General features: G+C 30.8%; 1 protein-coding gene across 4 annotated transcripts in view; it reads right to left on the reverse strand.

Moving 5' to 3' along the window:
• LOC106458018 (importin subunit beta-1-like) overlaps positions 1 to 18559 on the reverse strand; it is a 109891-nt gene that overhangs the window by 85399 nt on the left and 5933 nt on the right. For 3 of the 4 annotated variants that reach the window (XR_002610291.1, XM_013917467.2, XM_022384127.1), the window contains exon 2: positions 1863 to 1921. Coding sequence is in view for 2 of the 4 variants with exons in the window: in XM_013917467.2 (XP_013772921.1) it covers positions 1863 to 1921 (59 nt within the window). In the remaining 2 variants the exon portion in view is untranslated. Of the gene's footprint in view, positions 1 to 1862; positions 1922 to 10280; positions 10301 to 18559 lie in introns of those variants that run through there. The other variant, XM_022384128.1, reaches the window with a different exon arrangement.

Consider the following 18559-nt stretch of genomic DNA (forward strand, 5'->3'; position numbering starts at 1 on the left):
ATATGTATAGAGGTTATTGCTATTTTGAAATAAGTTCTTAAGCATATTTTTCCTAAAACTTAGAACAGTAAATAAAGAAGTAAAGCAAACAATTATCCCTTCTAGTTAAGACCTTTGTACTCGTTTGCTGCTTTACATTGGTTGCTAAGCCTTTAAAAATTTTGCACATGGAGGATATGAAACAAAATATTTCTGTTTAGGTTTTATATATACTTTTGAATAACTAAAAACATCATAAATTACTACATTGATACCATAGAATTCCCCTATAATTTATCAAACTTAGTAACTAAGATGTATTTTAGTCTAAAAAAATATTAAATTTCAACCAGACTAAAGACACACCCTACCTCATTGAAATATTGGTTCAAAAGAAATGGCACCAAGTCCATTAAAATGGCTGAGATTTTGATTGGTTATTCATGTTATATATAGAAGTAATTGTATAAAAGGGAGTGTTTCCAAAAATGGAAAGAGGTGGGCAGGATATCACTGTGTTTGATTTATTAGATGAGCAATATCTTAGCAAATTGCAAAGAAAAGAGGCTCTTATTTTATATTCTAGCTTGTCAATATTGGTAAATCGAGTTTCTAATTCGTATGAAACTATAGACTTAGTATTCTGACTTCACAAATATCTAATTTGAACCAGTGCTGCATTCAACATACCACATGTGACACACACAAAAATCAATGTTTGTCTGTGTTTTTTTAATATTTGCTTTTAAATTGAGAAATTGAGTAATATATTGTACTAAAATTTGAATTATAATCTACAGTTTGATACAAACTTATTAACATAATTTCATGAAATAGTAGTTCAATAAAGTTTTGAATGCAGAGTCAATAAACGAGATGACATGGCCTTTTACCCGTGATCTGTCTCGAAGACAGGCATTACTGAAAACTCACCGGTGCAAGCTATATGTATTATGAAAATATTCAACAAGTTAAAGTATGCTGTTAATAACAAGTATTAAAATATAATCAGGAGATAGAAGTTGAATAATTTCATTAAGAAAAAATAGGCCTTATATGCAGGATGGCAAGCAGTTTGTTTTTTGTTGTTCAGCCAAAAGCTACACAATGGATTTCTGTGCTGTGTTCAACATGGGGGGAATTGAGCCATAGATTTTAGTGTTATAAACCATTAAGCTTAACAATAAGGCAACAAGAGATGAAGGGCAAAAGAAAACATCCAAGCCCTACTAACATTGATACACACAAGTCTATATCTCTCTACGAATAATTTGAGATACTTTATTGTTAAGCTAAGTATTCCATACTATATTAAATTGTACTAATCACTTCATAATGTAACTTACAACTGAAATACTTTACCTTTCAATATTACTTTTTTATACACATCTTTTGTAGCTACAACTAACACCACATTCTGTTATCTTTTCTCAACAAAACCCATTTAAAAATCACAAACACAAGCCTAATGAAGTGCATATAAAAGTAAAAACTTATTCAATGACTCAAGTACTTGATGCCAGCCCTTGCAACAAACACTAACCCTCAAAACTGTAAGAAATAATTTCAAACATATCTCATAATGCTTCAAATGAGCAATACCTTTCTCTGCTTTTCTCATGTGGCTTTAAGTGACAGGAAGTTCTATGGTAAATAAAAATTTTCAATCCAATGACACAAGTAATTTTGAAACTACTACAAAATCTCTGAAAGCATGCAATTTCTTTTATTAAAGATTAAAAAAAGTAAAATATCATGTAAAAAAATAAATGGGTTATTAAAAAAATGAAATATTTCACTTAAAAGATAAAGAAAATGACCTATTAAATGAAAGATCATAAAAATGTAAGGAAACTTATAAATTGGCAACTTCATAAACTTACCAAATTTGTCTGTGCAGCTTGTTCAAGATAATGTTGTGCTGCTTCTAGTTCAATTTTATCTGTAAAACAAGTCAAATGTTAATCTTTTTTTTACATTACATGGGTTAGTAACCTTAATATTTCCAGGAAAAAATCAATGACAAGATAAAACCATATAGTTCAGAATTCTTTACATTAAATTTCTAACAATTCTAAAAAATATCTTAAAAAACATTAATGATCATGAAAACTATAAATTTAACACTTTACTCTATTGAAGCTAATCTTTCTCATAGTCAAACTGCTATTTTTTCACATTAAATATGAGGCCATGGTATTCACTGATTTTTTAAAAATATTTTTCTGAATTGAGCCAGTAAAATAATCATGTATCATACAGTTATCAATAAGCCTTGGACAAGACTTAAACTATCAGTATAATTTTGCCATTTTATTTTCAAATTCAAAGCTCAATACATATTAAAGGTAATTCAATCATAGAAAAGCATTCAATTTCTTCTATAAGCATTTTCCAATTTCATTTTCAACTGCCAATTTTGTAGCTCTAACACTCACTCAAAAACATTTTGGTAGAAAAAATCCATAGAAATGTACAGATTTTACAATACGGGCACTTCATGTTTTAAGTTGTTCTTATAGGCTAACTTAACTCTTTCACTAGGATGAGCACATACATATCTCCCTCTACAGCACTGCCACAAAAATTTAGTTTCAGTTAAGTAATAAAATATTAAAAACACTTGAATCTTTTTGTTTTTTTATAATGCATCAAAGAATAAACCTGTTAGTACTTCTTATGTTTGAGCCGCCTCAAGATCTAATAGCAAATAGCTGGTTCATATGATCGGATGCAGGCATACTCATGAATCTAGGCTTACTATTTCAGTTACATGTGCTTAGTGTTGAAATTCTTCTATAAGTGGTTGTAAAACTCAGTTTAAATAGAATATTTATAAAGTATTACAAGGTTTTCCACAAAAATTATTTCAAGACTCATGTAGCTACCAATTTGAGTCACAGGCAGGCACACAGCACTGAGTGGAGTTTAACTCAAAAGTTTTAAACCATCTAACAACAGACAACTCATAAGTTCACAAATTTCACTCGCTGTGGTCAAGTGAACATTTAGTCTTAATCATGACAATGATTTCAAGTTGCTCAGCTTCCTTCAATTGTTGAAATCTAAGCTTTTGGGCCAGACATGTAGACTGCTAGTTGGACAGGATGACAGCAAACGATCCTGCATCTACAGCATTTTTTAGAAGCTCTTAATCTAAAAACAAAAGTTAAACCTCAAAAGTAGTTTATGGGACAGTTACAAACCTTCTACATTTTCAAACCTGTTGACTAATGCAAAATAAAATGTAATATGTAACCTCAAAAAGTCTATTCATGGCTAACTTACATTCCAATTCAATTATTTTCTAACTAAAGATCAATAAAGAACTAAGTATCTGCAGCCTCTTAAGTTACCAACTACAGAAATTAAATTGTGGAGTAAAATAATAAATAATTATGAAGATGCTGAGAAATATAATGTTCCACTTTAAAAACTAACTAGCAAGTGAAACAAATAAGATATAACAAACAGTAACATTAGTCGATGTAAGTCATATAAAGTTTAGTGATCAATACAAACATTACATATGTGATTGCAAACAAGTAAAATGTAATAAAGGAAGCCTTACTATAGAACCAAAGTAGAAAAGGATGAAAACATGTGGGCCAGCAATAATCAGTTAGAAACAATGATTAACAGAATTTGGGGGTCTATTTTTACATGTTTTTCATAACTTTATTGTTTAAGGCTTGCCAAATAGTTAGCAGAACTGTAAAAAAAAAAAAAGTGTCATATTGCTATTGACACTAAACCTACAGCCAGACATCTAAAAGAATAGGAACTTGTCTTAGATAATAAAGATAGAGAGTGGATTAACGAAGACCAGAAATAGAAACAAGTTTTTATTTTAAGGGAATCAGAACACAACATTGCTATCAGACACTTCTCTGTGTAGCACAGCCAATAAACTAGGGATGCGTATCTCATAATAATAGTTAATGCGATACATATCTAGATATTGATGATATGATATGTATCTAGATACTGAAGTTTTACCAATGGTTTGTTACAAAGTCTGACAGTCTTGTCTGTAATTTATTATCTATATTATTAACATTGTTTTATTTAAGTACTTCACACTTTACAGTGTTTTTCAAATTCTCAGGTTTGATCAACTAAATGGCAGCTGGCAATAAGAGTAAAATAAAAAAAAAGTTAATCTAAAAAAGTCTATCTATTTTGTTATTGTAAGTTTGTTATGTTACTTTCATGTTATGTTTTTGATAAAAGAAATGAAGACAACATGTAGTACTCAATACTCATCTTTTTTATTGAATCATTAATTTTTAACAAAATACTTTATTAGAAATTGTGATTTTTTTCTGTACAAAAGACTTATAATGTTTACTGAGAGCTTGCCAAATTTTGTGAAGTATTCCCACTATTTTAGTTTTATGATAATAATAAATCCTGTTTCCACACTTTAAAATCAACTTAATTAAGGGGTTTACATTAAAGCCAATCATTATTCCATTAAGGAATGAAGCAATAATATGTGGAGAGATACTGTACACACCAAGTTCAGAGTTAGTACAGAACAGATTGTTCATAGGAAGGAATTTTATAAATATGAAAGAGTTTAATATGGAAATAAAAATAAATATACATAAACTTACAAAGTATAAGACATAGCAAATTTGTTGCACAAGAACTGAGATAACTGAAATAGAAAAGAAGTACTTCCAACAATTTGAATTTTGCTCTTTGAATCAAAATCATCTGTTAACTCCTACGGGAAATGACAAAGAACCACTATTGTTTCTCTCTAATGCTTACTGAATATCAAGGCTTACTCAATATACTTAATAAAAACTCTTTTACCTGAATGCTTTTGAAAGATGGACTTTTCTATTCAGAGCCAAACTGAAGAAGAAAAGTCCACCTTTCAAAAGCAATTGGGTTATAGAGTTTTTATCATTTTATATCAAGACTTCTTGAACCTACATGTTTTCCTGACATCATCAATATTCGACCACAAGGAGAACAAGAACAGGTTCCTCCTTGGCAATTGAAATAAGAGCCAACGATGGAATTGTCTTAATGGATCAAGACAAGTCTGTTCCATAGAATATGAAGAAAATGATAAAAAGCATGTTGTATTGGCAGAAGCTCCAAGATATTGATTATGTATGACATGTATATACAAGACCATTGTTTGGAAGCTTCCTACTGATCAACCCCTGCTCCCCCAAACCCGATGAGAAGCATCGGGGAACAGATGCAAATCTGAACAAGGAGGAAGTGTTACTCCTGCCCTAGTGTTGTCCCTATTCAACCACCAATGGAGGTCTTTGGGAAGGGAAGGATGAGTAATTGGGGAGTCAAAAGGATCCCAAGCAGTATTCCATTAGTCTTGCAACATCCACAGAAGAGAACAGATATGTGCTCGACCCAAGGGGATAAGGGCTTTCATGGAAGCTCAAGTCCCCAAATTTGATAGAACCTCACATGCAGAAAGAGAAGAAGAAAGGGCATAGAGAACTGAAAGCTTCACTAAACACAGAAGAAGTGGAGAAAAACACACCTAAGTGGATAAGATATTGGGTAGGAATCAGAAAACTTCTCCATGTTGAGAACCCAACCAACACGAACTACTTCTGTCAATAGCAGACGAAAGTGTTAAGAAGACACAAGTTTGGAAGGAGCTAAGAGAAGCCAGTTGTTCATGTAGTGGTGGAAGCACAACCCTCAAGCATGCAAAGGTATGGCAAAAGTGTTAATCACTTGACAAAATACATATGGTGCTGAAGCAAGTCTAAAAGGTAAGGCAAAAAAACTGAAATACAACACCAATGTGGATAAACCAATGATACGGTTGTGACTGATAAGAAATGAAAATATGAAGGCAAGCATCCAAGACATCTACCTTAGTCATCCACAGAGCTGGAGAAAAAGCCCACTAAAGGGTGAGAAAATATTCCATGGTAAAATGACAAAATTGAATGAGGTGAGACAGAGCAATCACAGGAAGCCATTCCTTAGACTTCTTGGGGACAACAAAAAACCTGGAGTAAAAACCTGTGGAAGGCTGGTTGGCAGGCTCATTAGCATGCTGTGAGAGAAGAATCTGAACAGTCTTGGACAGATGTTGACTGGTAACAGGAAAGATAATGGAACTCGAGACAAAGGTGGAGGAGAGAGAAAGTGAAAAAAATGTCCATTTCACAAACCCCTGATCACGAGTGAACTCCCTCCACAGGTGAACAAATCAAACAAATGTGCCTCTACTGGGCTGAACACCATCAGATAGTCTCAGGAACTGTTGGCAAAGAAGAGTACACCTTTGCAAAAAAAATTGGGCTTGGGATAAATAGAGAGGGTTCACAGTTCCACTCACCACTTAGGCAAAACTTACTCCAAATACTAGAAGTCATAAAAGGGATCAAAGACCTGTTGAATAAGCCAATGCACAATTATCAGAAGCCCATGATAAGGCATGATAGCAACAGCCCTCAATTAAGAAATGAAATGCACAGCATGCACTCTTTGGGAGAAGAAGAGAAGAGAAGGTAATCTGATGATGGGGCAGTGAGTATGAAACTAGGGATGCAGAAAAACATAATAAACCTGAGAAAGCATATCCACAAAGGCTAAGGTAGACCTAGCAGCTTTGACAGGAGAGGTACAGGAATTGAAAGAAAAAACATTGTCAAAATTATCTTAATCATGAATAAGCACCACAGGGATAGGAGGATCTTGCACACTGTTGGGAAAAGAGGGATGAGACATATAAAATTCAACTTCCTGCAAATGATGGCCTAAAATTCCCCAGCCGAGACCCTCACAACTAAAGCCTGTGTCACAACAATCAAAGTAGTGATAACTGTAGCTGAAATTGTGACACAAAATACGAAGTTCATAATTAACTGCACAAAAAAAGCAAGAAAAATAACAAAATAAAGGTAAGTTTCTTGACAATAAACTACTGTGAAGAAACTGTAGAAAAAAACAACATTAAATATGAAAGCACTATATTGAAAAAAAAAATGCTGGTGATAAATGAAACGTCTGCAAAAAACCACTGCCTAACAAGAAGTGATGGTTAGGTAGAATTGAATAAACGGAGTCTTGTATGTCAGGTGGGTGTGTTGCACTCCTATTGGTGGAGAGTTTTTGCATGATGATTTATATGTGAAGACATAGTGAACCACATTGATGGTAGAGTAAGTAGGAGTTTCAAGGCTTGTGGCATGTGAAAAAGTTTGCATATAGAGGGCAGCATTGAACAAGAATAGCTTTTATGTGAGAGAAGGTAAGGTATCATATCAGAAACCATATTTATTTTACAAAATTTATATTAACCCACCACTCCCAAAATATTGATGGTTTTGGACAGATCTATTCCAAGGGACTAATCAAGGTTATTTATCACATTGGTTACAAACAAAATATTTTAAAATATTAAGAAGCAGTTACAGAAACTTTTTTCTTAATATCATATCATATGTTTTATTTCTATCTTTACCTTATAGCCTTTTATTTGTATGTTACCACGCATTTGTATGTTCTGACAACTATATAATGTACTTTAAGGTCTTCTTACATTTTCTTTGCAAAAAAATATCACTATGAAGTAGCATTGTTAATTTATGTTTTCAAAAAATTGACACACAAGAGGAAAAAATTCTTAAACAATTTATATCAAAAATAACTTCTGAAATGTCTAAAGGTGGATCAAGGACAACTGGCAATAGCCACAATAAAAAAGGCAAAACACGTATACTTGACAAGTTTTGGGGGGATAGCAGCAGCTGTTGTGCTACCACCTCAACTCAAATGTACTTTGATAGCTATTCTTTAAATGTGAGATCAGTTCCAACAAAACAAATTTATTTTGTGCCAAAACTGTATAACTGAGGTACAGTTTTAGTTCAAAACACTTTTATTACTGTTTTTAGCTGTTATTTAATTGATACTTATCCATTTTGTTTGCTGTTATATTTACAAAAAATATATGTATTTTTGCTTTTCTTCTCTTTTTCTTATTGGCAAAACCTTACTCATGCATTGAGACTGACATAAACAAGTAACTTGTACTATGGCTTGTTAACAAAAAAAACAACAGAATCACTTCTTCACTTGATGACAGCGACAGGCACCATACATTTGCCAAATTTCACCACATTCAGATCATGTCATTATATACAACTCAATCACGATCATATATGATCAATAAATTTAGGCAGTGGTTATATTTACACCATTACCATTACTTATGTGTAGTCACGTATTGTTTTAGCTGTAATTTCATTTCTCAATTACAAACAGGTGCTGCCATAATGATAACTATCATTGCTTAAGTTATGCCATTACTAAATAACTACTAATGGTTAAGTTACTGCATTTTGAGCCATAGACCTATCAACTATTACATCTTAAACTCTCCATAAAATTCTAAATCTTGAGATACATTCTGAATTTTGTTGTTTAAGCAATTTAAAGTTGCCCATCACTATCTGTGAATGTGTAGTAGTAGTAATGGTGTAAACACAGTCAATAAAATTACATAACAACTAGTGGAAATATAATCAATTAACAATATGAGAAATATATGTGAACTACTGTAGCTAATTGAAGTTAAAATAAATTAGCCTAGCCATATGGCTAATACAGGAGGTAAATCAGTGAAATTTGATAACTGATTAATCACTAGGCTCATTAATTGATTACATTCAACTAATTAATTATTTTCATGTGATTTGGATAGTTTAAACAATGCAGAAATAATAATAATAATTGGAAATGTTTATTTTGACTAGTTAATTATATTTGTAAATAATGACACTAATTGACTAAGCTGAAGAATCTTGAATTAATCAAAAATAACAAATTATAATGGCAATATTTCAAGTACTTGAATAGATGGAATAATTGAAAATGGTAATTTCAATTAGTTCATTATTTTCAAGACAATAAATGTAATCAGTTTTTGATTAATCAATTATTTTATGTGCTACTTATCAATGTAACTGATACAAATATGTAATTCATTAATCTCCCAACTCTAATGGTTAATAACCTTTTTTTACACAAATGCACTGAAACAGTATATACTTTCAGCTTAAAAAATCAATACAGTTTTTTCTAACATTTTTCTGGCAAAATTTCCAAAATTTTGTTGTGAATTTCAATTTCTTTTTATTACTGATCATAAAGTTCCATTTTATGTATCCAAGTTGACTGATATTAACACACTTCATTTTATTTTGCAGATTGCAGTACTCATTGCTTCTGGCTATAAATCACAAAAGAAACATTGTAAAAACTAACCAAATTTATTGGTGACATAGAACCTGACCTTTTACAATTAAGTCACCATTAACTTTCCCAAAATATCTAACAATAAACTTGGTCAAGATCAGTTTATATCTAACAAATATTATTTCTTTCCAATAGGTATTTTCTTTAATTACACGCATTTTTGAAAAAATTTAAACTTAACAAAAATATTCAATAAATAAACAAGTCTTCAGAATATTTTGTCAGTATGTACTGTACTCACTAAACCTAACTAAGTTTACCTAATGTCTTACCACAGAAGAAAATTGGTATATATATCTTTAAAAGACAATTCAACATGAAAACATTTTTTGGAATGAAAAAAAAAATATATATTTTAAATGATAGAAATTTTTTTTTCCAAATATAAAATGCATTTTTTTATCTAGAAGTTAGGGTGCATATAATATATGTTTTTACTACAGCCAGTCCATACCATCTTTTTTGACACACTGTGAATGATAATGCATACTTAATAGAAATGTTGCATTTTGATGGTCTTGTTAATTCTCTCTGTGCCCAAGACTTAAATGAGATTGATCTCCCATTTTCATTCATTTTCAGTATTTCTAAACATGATTTTTGAAATAAAATATCAAGAAGCTAAGTCTCATGAACATTAAGATTTATTTAAACACACATTTAGAAATGTTTGGAAATACAAAACTAGTTATTGCTACATTACATTTAAAATTCAAAACTACAAATCATTTTCAGTGAAACCTTCAAATTACGAGTCCAAATCACTTTCTACAAATAGATGTTGCAACTTCACTAATGTCTCATTGTTGGGATGAATGGCATCACCACAGACGTTGTCTTCGATATTTACTGCAGCAGCTTCATCATCCCATCCTCTTTAATCACTGTCAGTACTTGATCATAAACAGCCATTGAGGCTTTGTTGTGATAGGCTTTGATTTCATGGTGTATTTCAAAACAGTCTTATGAAATCAAAACCACCATCTTTATGTATACACAGGAAGGAAATGTTTCAAAACAAACTACACATAACTCACCATAGCAAAGCTGTTTCTTAGATGCAGAGGACCATGACTAATGAACATCAGCTGTAAATGGGTTTTTGATAATGCTTATTTACCAGTCATGATTTGCAAACATCTGTGGTTCTTTCGTAAGTCTTTTAAAGTTTCCACTAGATTCCATTTTTCATACCTGCAGGATTTCTGTTTAATTAATTTCCCAATAAATCATAAATTACTGTTCAGACTACATTATTCAGTTTATATTTATGCAAATATTTTACAATGTATTTAAACTTTGCCTGTAGTTATTTCCAAAGTTATGCTTCATTAGTAATTGTTCAGACAACATGATGTGATGTCATGAACATGGAAACAAAGAGCTGTAATAATAAAACCTCAAACAGAGAAGGAAAATCATGAAAGAAACAATATGTGGAAAATTATATTCTCAAGGAATGACAGTTTCTTAGCAAACATAAACCTGTATTTTGGGATAGGGCAGAAAGATTCCTAAAAAATTCAATAAGTGAACTGTTTACCTTATGACAAGTCAGAGCTTTGCAGAAATATACTAAATAACTGCTGTAAAATGACAAAATATTCATATCAAAAATTGTTAAAATACTTAGAATTATTATTTTTACTTAATTTGTGAAATCTGAAATGTGCTGTATGGTCTCAATAGATTTAAACTGGCTTTAAATATATTGCTGTAATGTTGTTCTCTTGTTGGGAAGGTTCTTTTTAATTATTTGATGAAAATAATTGGAAATCTAGTACATTTAACAATGAAAAATTAGTTTATTTCTTCCTTAATATTTTTACAAACTGTCTTTATTTCTACACAGTTGTAGACCTATGTTTACAAATGATGTTAAAATGGAACAACTTCACTGATGGTACTAGAACTAACACAAAAGTAAATTTACTTGTTCAGTTTCATGGCTTATCAATTGAATATTTTCAAATACAGCTTCGGAAATATTAGTCTGTAATACACACTACGTGGCTAATAATAGCATTGAAAAAATAAAAGTTTTTAGCTAGAATAAAAGCTATATATGTATATATTTAAAAAATCAGAAAAATATTACACTGTGTGTTAAAATATTTTGAGAAATAATTTAAATAACCTACTTGCCATTACTAGGACATGAGTTGTTAATATTGTTGAAACTGCAGGCACCACTGAAGATTTGGTTGAATTGTTTACAAAAAATCCACAATCTGTATTGTAAATCCTGCATATTCCTTGGCAAAGTTGCAATGATTTTTTGCCTTCCATGTGATTACTCAGTGCTGTATCTCATTGCGTGCAAGTTGATATTTTGTTTTACACATGCAACAAAAAGCTTTGCTTGAATTGCTGTCACTTTTCTTACTACACCCATTTATTGTTAAAAGTTCAACTTCCAGGCACAGCAATCTGTGGTTCTTTTACCTCAAACAAATAATATAAATGGTAGTTAACTGTATAATAAAAATACAAAATTAAGCAGAGGCACTTGGAACAATTTGCAATGGAAATGGTTTTTTGCACCATTTTGTGCAAAAAAATGTATTTTACAGCATATCTAAAGTTTAGAAAACAACTCGAGATGTAACAGGCATTTTTTACTTTTTTTCTTCTTATTTTCCTTATATATCTTTAGCATTCATTGTGTGTATATTTTTTTGGACAGGAAAGGCCAATACTGGGGTAAATTAGTGTGAAATGACAGATTATGCACTTAATTTTTAAGTTTGTATTCAACTTTGCAAGGTTATGGATGCTAACCAAAAAAGGTATCAATAGTTTTATATATGTTAACCACAATTTCTGTTTCAAAACCTTCTTTTTCATTTTATGCAAGGTATGATCTGCCTTCTTCTGTTTTTTTGTACAAAACTGGTAAAAGAATACTAACCTTATCTCAGAATATGCTGCTGTTTCCACCAGAATTAAAAATGTCTCTCAATAGTGACTATCAAATGTCACAAGAGTACAGACAAAAGAGAACAAGTTATTATTGGGGAAAAGAAACCAAACACATTGGTAAATCTATCTGACAAAGATGTGTATTGATGAAAAAGTGCATCAACTGTGCAGACAAAAAACATATTAACAGATATTACATTAAAAACCCATAATCTGAAGAGAAGTGTGTTTAGCCAAAATTGCTGCTGGTAGTGCACTCTTCAATCCATATCTACATTGTTCAACTTCAGAAAATGCTGTCTTTCTTTGTGGATCACCTGTTGACTTTTCTATACCCCATAAAAAGTGTATGAAATGTTTTGAGTTAGAACTATGGATTTTGATGAGAAAGTAAAAGAAATATGCAAGTTAAGAAATGATAAGTGGGCAGTAACCACTCTTAGGTGAATGCTTCAGATGCAGTTTATTATCAACTTTGTAGCAGCAACTTTGAAACAATAACTAGGTTCCCTCAAGATTTGATAGAAAGGAAGACTTGAAAACAACATGAGAAGTGATGCTTTTCTAAAGTCTGGGAAAAAAATGATGGAGCAAACAACTGTGAGGGAGCTAGTAAAGAAATTGGAACAGTTTATTGATAATGTTTCTGAACCATACAGCAATAAACACACGAAGAAAATATTGTATGAATACTGCAGTGATAAGTCATTGTGATGATTAATGATAAGCCTGATGTTGTGACCTGACAAAACACAGCCTGAATGCTACAACCAGACCAAGAATAACAACTCAAAACATAAACAGCTACACTTCATATCAACCAAAACAAAGCTGGTACAAAGTGATATCAAAGAACTTACAACATATAAGGAAAGTTCAGAGTATGACACCAACACTTTCCTGAGGCAATTTATTTTTCGGATGGACAAGTGAAATTTAGTTAATGATCACCCAGATGGGCAATTAAATGATTTTCCTAAAGCTGGATATCTAATATGACAAGATATCAATATACCAAAGTTGTCTCATTCTAAAATACCACTAAAAAAAAAGATTTTTTCACCAGAAATTCCTTAGCACCAAAGAATCTGCACATATGTTGAATTGTCAAATGGTTTTATCTCCATTGTAGACTTTTCCTCAATGAACAGCAGCAGTTGATTCATAATGTGTATTCAGACTGCCAATGTACTTCAACAGCATATCTTGTAACTGAACATTAAAATGACTGACTTTAATAAAAGGAAATGCAAGTTTGAATGCACACCGTGATTCATAATTTCTTATGCAATTACCGTTTCCTTAAGCATACTATATATCAAATCCCAAAAGCAACAAAGCTAAAGTTTATGCAACTACACTACACCCTATTGGTTAATACACATCTTAGTTTACAAGACTGTCCTAAAATATAGTAAACAAGCATAAGCAAAACATTGAAAATAAAAAATATTTATTTCACCATTAACTGAACATGTCTGTATAACACACACAATTCAGTGGGAGAAAATTATATTATTAGCTCAACTTAAAAATGATAATACTAGAAATATTTATGGATCATTGGAAATAATTAAAAAATCATGCAAATTAAGATATGATATGAAGAATAAATAGTGGAATATTCTCATAATCTATACTCCTGAAGATGACACCGCAGATCATCAAAACATGCAGAGTATCATGTTACTTGTAGTTTAGTCCCAAGTAGAAATGTTTATTTTATAAACAAAAAGAAGCTGTTGTTTTTAACTACAGTATTTATTTATGATTTTACACAAGTGTCAGAGAAGAGTTTTGAAAATATCTGTAGCTTTCAAACAGATATACTTTAACACACAAGTACTTTCATAAATTAAAATAAAGTCTAAAGAAACTATAAAAAATTCCCATCTCTGGTTTTTACTAAGCCTTCAAAACTTCCCACTATTTGCCATGAAACCATAAACTACTGCCCAAACCACTTATGTATTCTACTATGGTGTGATATTCCTGCTCTATCCAATTACATTTTCTTTATAGCCATTTCTAAATCTGTGTTTCATTACTAATGATCAAACTACTAAATGTGACATCATAAGAGTGGCAACCAAGGTGTGAACAAAAACTAAAGTGAAAAAGAAAATGGAAAGTTAAAAATCAAGAAAAATATAATATATTCTCAAGTTGTAATAGTTTCTTAGCAAATTTAAATCTACTCTAAGGGATAATCAGAAAAATTATGAAAAAAATTGACAACTGTATTGTTTACAGGTGATTGTCCTTAGGGCTGTGCAGAAATAAAAATTTGAAAATGTTTCCATTTTTCTTCACAAATTGCATCAAATTAAAGTTATGAAATATTTCTAAAAAATGCTTAAGTTGAAAATTGTTGAAATAGATTTAGAATTATTAATATATGAGGTTTATATTGCACTTATCTCATTTTAGTTAAATCAGACATAATGCACAAACATGTCAACTGCTTGTATGAGATTTAAGATCTCCATACTATCCAAAATGTATTCTTTTGGGTACACTCTTTTATCAATGGAAACATGGCAAGTAGTACCAGTTGTTTATCATCTTTGGTTGGATTTCCTTTCCCTTTAATTTTGTTCAATTTGTTGGCACAGTACAACTGCATGAAGGGTAAGTAACATTCAATAGGTACATGAAAAGAACTTAAAAAGTTAGTTTCATCCTGATTCATAAGATTTTTGACAGTCTTTTTCTTTTGTCACACAATAGCAACTTGATTTTACAACCAACTAAAACTAAAAAGTAAGCAAGTAATCAGTTATTTTGTATTGATTCACCCTTGAATCAACTTTTTTTTTGCCCAAAGAAATACACAGTTTGTTTTGCCTTGTTCCAAAACTTTGATATGTTGTTAACCATGTTTCTGCACAATGTGGTGAAAAACACATTTCTGCTGCAAAAGTAATTTAGAAAAATTTAAGGTTCTTTTACGCTACAAAATTGGTATGTCAAAAATCAAGGGTTTTCAAGATGCATACAAATTCTGGTAGAGGAGTCTACATTTTACAAGAGTTTAACCCTATGTACTCTGCATGGTCAAAGTGTGCATGTCACAACCTTTTATAATTTCATTATAAACCTATGTAATTGTTGTCAATATATTTCAATAAGCTGGACTCAAGAACGTAGTTTCAAACTTCAATTTTAATAATATTTAAGTTTTAATAACTTCAATATGGGTAAACAAAATGTTAGGATGAAGGTAGGACCCTTGAGGGATAATAAAGGAAGGCTAGTATATCTGATGATTATGAGATGGCCGAGTTATTAAATTTTGCTTTTTCTTCAGTTTTTACTAACAAAGATTTAACCAGTATTCCATATATTGAACAGGTCATAAATGGAAACAAAATCAAACAAGATGACTGTGATTCTGAGCTTGTTAAGAAAAAATTGGGAAGTTTAAAAAGGATAAGGCTCCAGGGCCACATAATATTTCCCCAGGTGTTTGGAAGGAGGTTAAAGGTTGGATATGTGAGCCACTTACTATTTTTTATCAGTCCTTGAATAGTCGGCAGGTACCAGAGGATTGGATTTTAGCTAATCTAACTCCTCTTTTCAATGGAGGTGATAAAGATTGTTCCAGTAATTATAAACCCATTAATAAGTCTGACGAAAGATGCTTTGCAAAGTCTTTTAAGAAAGTTTATAATTTTATTGGATAGTCAACATGGTTTCACTAAGGGAAAATCTTGTCTTACAAATCTTTTGACATTCTTTGAAAAGGTCACTGCTTTTGTAAATGAGGGTAAGGGTGTAGATTTAGTGTATCTGGATTTTCAGAAAGCATTTCACAAGGTGCCACATAAAAGGCTTGTAAAAATAATTATCTCTATAAGTGTTGGGGGATAAGTTAAAAAATTGATAGAAGAGTGGCTTGATGGAAGAAGGTTGTTATGAATACAGTTCAGTCACACTGAAGTAATGTCACAAGTGGAGTACCTCAGGGCTCAGTCTTAGAATCTTTGAGTTACATCAATGACATAGATGAAGGAATAGTCAATAGTCATGTGATTGTAATAATAAATTATCTATTTTGGTTGCTTGCTTGTCCTGTACTTAGATAGGGTCAAAAAGAGCACTGTAAAGTAATAAAATTAAAAACAAATAGATCTGAAAAAGCTAGATAACTGAGGTTGTTACAATAAATAATTCTAATTCTGTTATAATCTGCAGTCATTCTGGGAAAAAAAAAACTATCAATGATTTTATTTCATGTATTTCAGATTTTTTTCCCCTTCTGATGGTTTTGCTACTTAGTGTTACAGTAGGAAAAATAAGAAAAACAGTTTTACAAAAGTAAACTTTGGTATTCATTTACAAGGTTTTAGATGTTATGCAAATGAAATATTACAATTTTGAGATGAAAAGATGCATTCTAATTCTTACCACAAAAATTACCTTCAACTAAAACTCAGTAAAGGCTTCATAAATTCACAGACAAATATTTAGTAGAAATAATTTATTACAAAATCTGCTTTTTGTATACAACACTTACAATGTTTACTAAATGCCTGCTAAGTTTCATAAATATACATTTAGTAAATTCAAAATTACAGTAAAACATTACAATGTGTAGCTTTATAGTTAACAGTTTTTACTTTTTAACCCTTTCACAGGTGAAAGGCCATGTCATCTCGTTTGTTGACTCGCATTCAAAATTTTATTGAACCACTATTTCATGAATTTATATCAGAAAGTTTGATACCAAACTGTAGATTATAATTGAATTTTAGAACCATACATTACTCAATTTGTCAATTTAAACAAAAATATTAAAAAACACACAAACATAGATTTTTGTGTGTCAGTTGGTACGTTGAATGAAGCACTGGTTCAAATTAGATGTTTGTGTAGTCAAAATATAAGTCTATAGTTTCATACGAATTATAAATTCAAATTACAGATATTGACAAACTAGAATATAAAATAAGGTCTCATTTTTTCTATTTGCTAAGATATTGCTCACGTGCCACTGTGTTTGATTTATTATTTCAACCAGACTAAAGACACACCCTACCTCATTGAAATCTTGGTTTATAAGATAGAAATGGTGCTAGGTACATTAGAAAGGCTGAGAAAACCAATAGGGGGACATTCTGAGCTTCCGATTAGTTCTAAAGTTATTTTTCCTAAAACATAGAACAGTAAATAAAGAAGTAAAGCAAATAATTATCTTTTCTAGTTATAACCTTTGTACTTGGTTGCTGCTTGATGTAGGTTGCTAAGCCTTTAAAAATTTTGCATGTGGAGGATATGAAACAAAATATTTTTTTAGGTTTTGTATATTAATTTGAATAACTGAAAAATCATAAATTACTACATCAGTACCATAGAATTCCACTATAATTTATCAAGCTTAGTAATGAAGATGTATTTTAGTCTAAAAAATTTGAAATTTCGAGCAGACTAAATACACACCTTACCTCGTTGAAATGTTTGTTCAAATGAATGAAATGGTGCCAAGCCTGTTAAATTGGCTGAGAAAGCCACTAGGGGGACATGCTGAGCTTCCAATTGGTTGTTCATGTTATATATAGAAGTAAGTGTATATAAGGAAGCGTTTCCAAAAATGGAAAGAGGTGAGTGAGGTTTAATATTTTTTTAGACGAAAATACATCTTATTTACTAAGCTTGATAAATTATAGTAGAATTCTGTAGTATCAATATAGGAATTTATGATCTTTTAGTTAGTCAAAAGTATATATAAAAACCCAAAAAAAATTTTGTTTCACATCCTCCACGTGCAAAATTTTTAAAGGTTTAGCAACCTAAGTCAAACAGCAGCCAAGTACAAAAGTCGTAACAAGAAGAGATAATTGTTTGCTTTACTTTTTATTTACTGTTCTATGTTTTAGGAAAATATGTTTAAGAACTTATTTCAAAATAGCAATAATCTATACACATATATAATGTACAATAATTAAAATGCGACTATTTTACAAAATACTAGTCAACTAAAACACAGCCAAGACAGGTCATTTTGTACAGACCAAAGGTCACCTTTATGGTAACATGAGTGCAAATTAGCTGCATCGTTGTAACTTCTGTGTTGTTTGCCAGGCACATGTGAAAAGTCAATATAATAAAAATAATAAATATATATATATATATATATAAATGTATAATGTTATGAGATTTGAGCTTTTGTCTAAACATTTGTTATAATTTGAGTTCATTCTAGAATGAAAGAGGCATAATTTATGTTTATTTCCTAAATTTTTATGGTGGATGCGAGAACAAATAAAATATAAAGTTTCTTCTTAAGAAATGTTTGATAACTACCAAGACATAATAAAGATTTTGCACGAGAAACCTCAATATTTTCTGATGCATAAAAGTATTTTTAATCTTAAAATGAAAATTACTTTGC

This window comes from Limulus polyphemus, unplaced genomic scaffold (genome assembly GCF_000517525.1).
Source record: "Limulus polyphemus unplaced genomic scaffold, Limulus_polyphemus-2.1.2 Scaffold404, whole genome shotgun sequence".
NCBI classification, from domain to species: domain Eukaryota; kingdom Metazoa; phylum Arthropoda; class Merostomata; order Xiphosura; family Limulidae; genus Limulus; species Limulus polyphemus.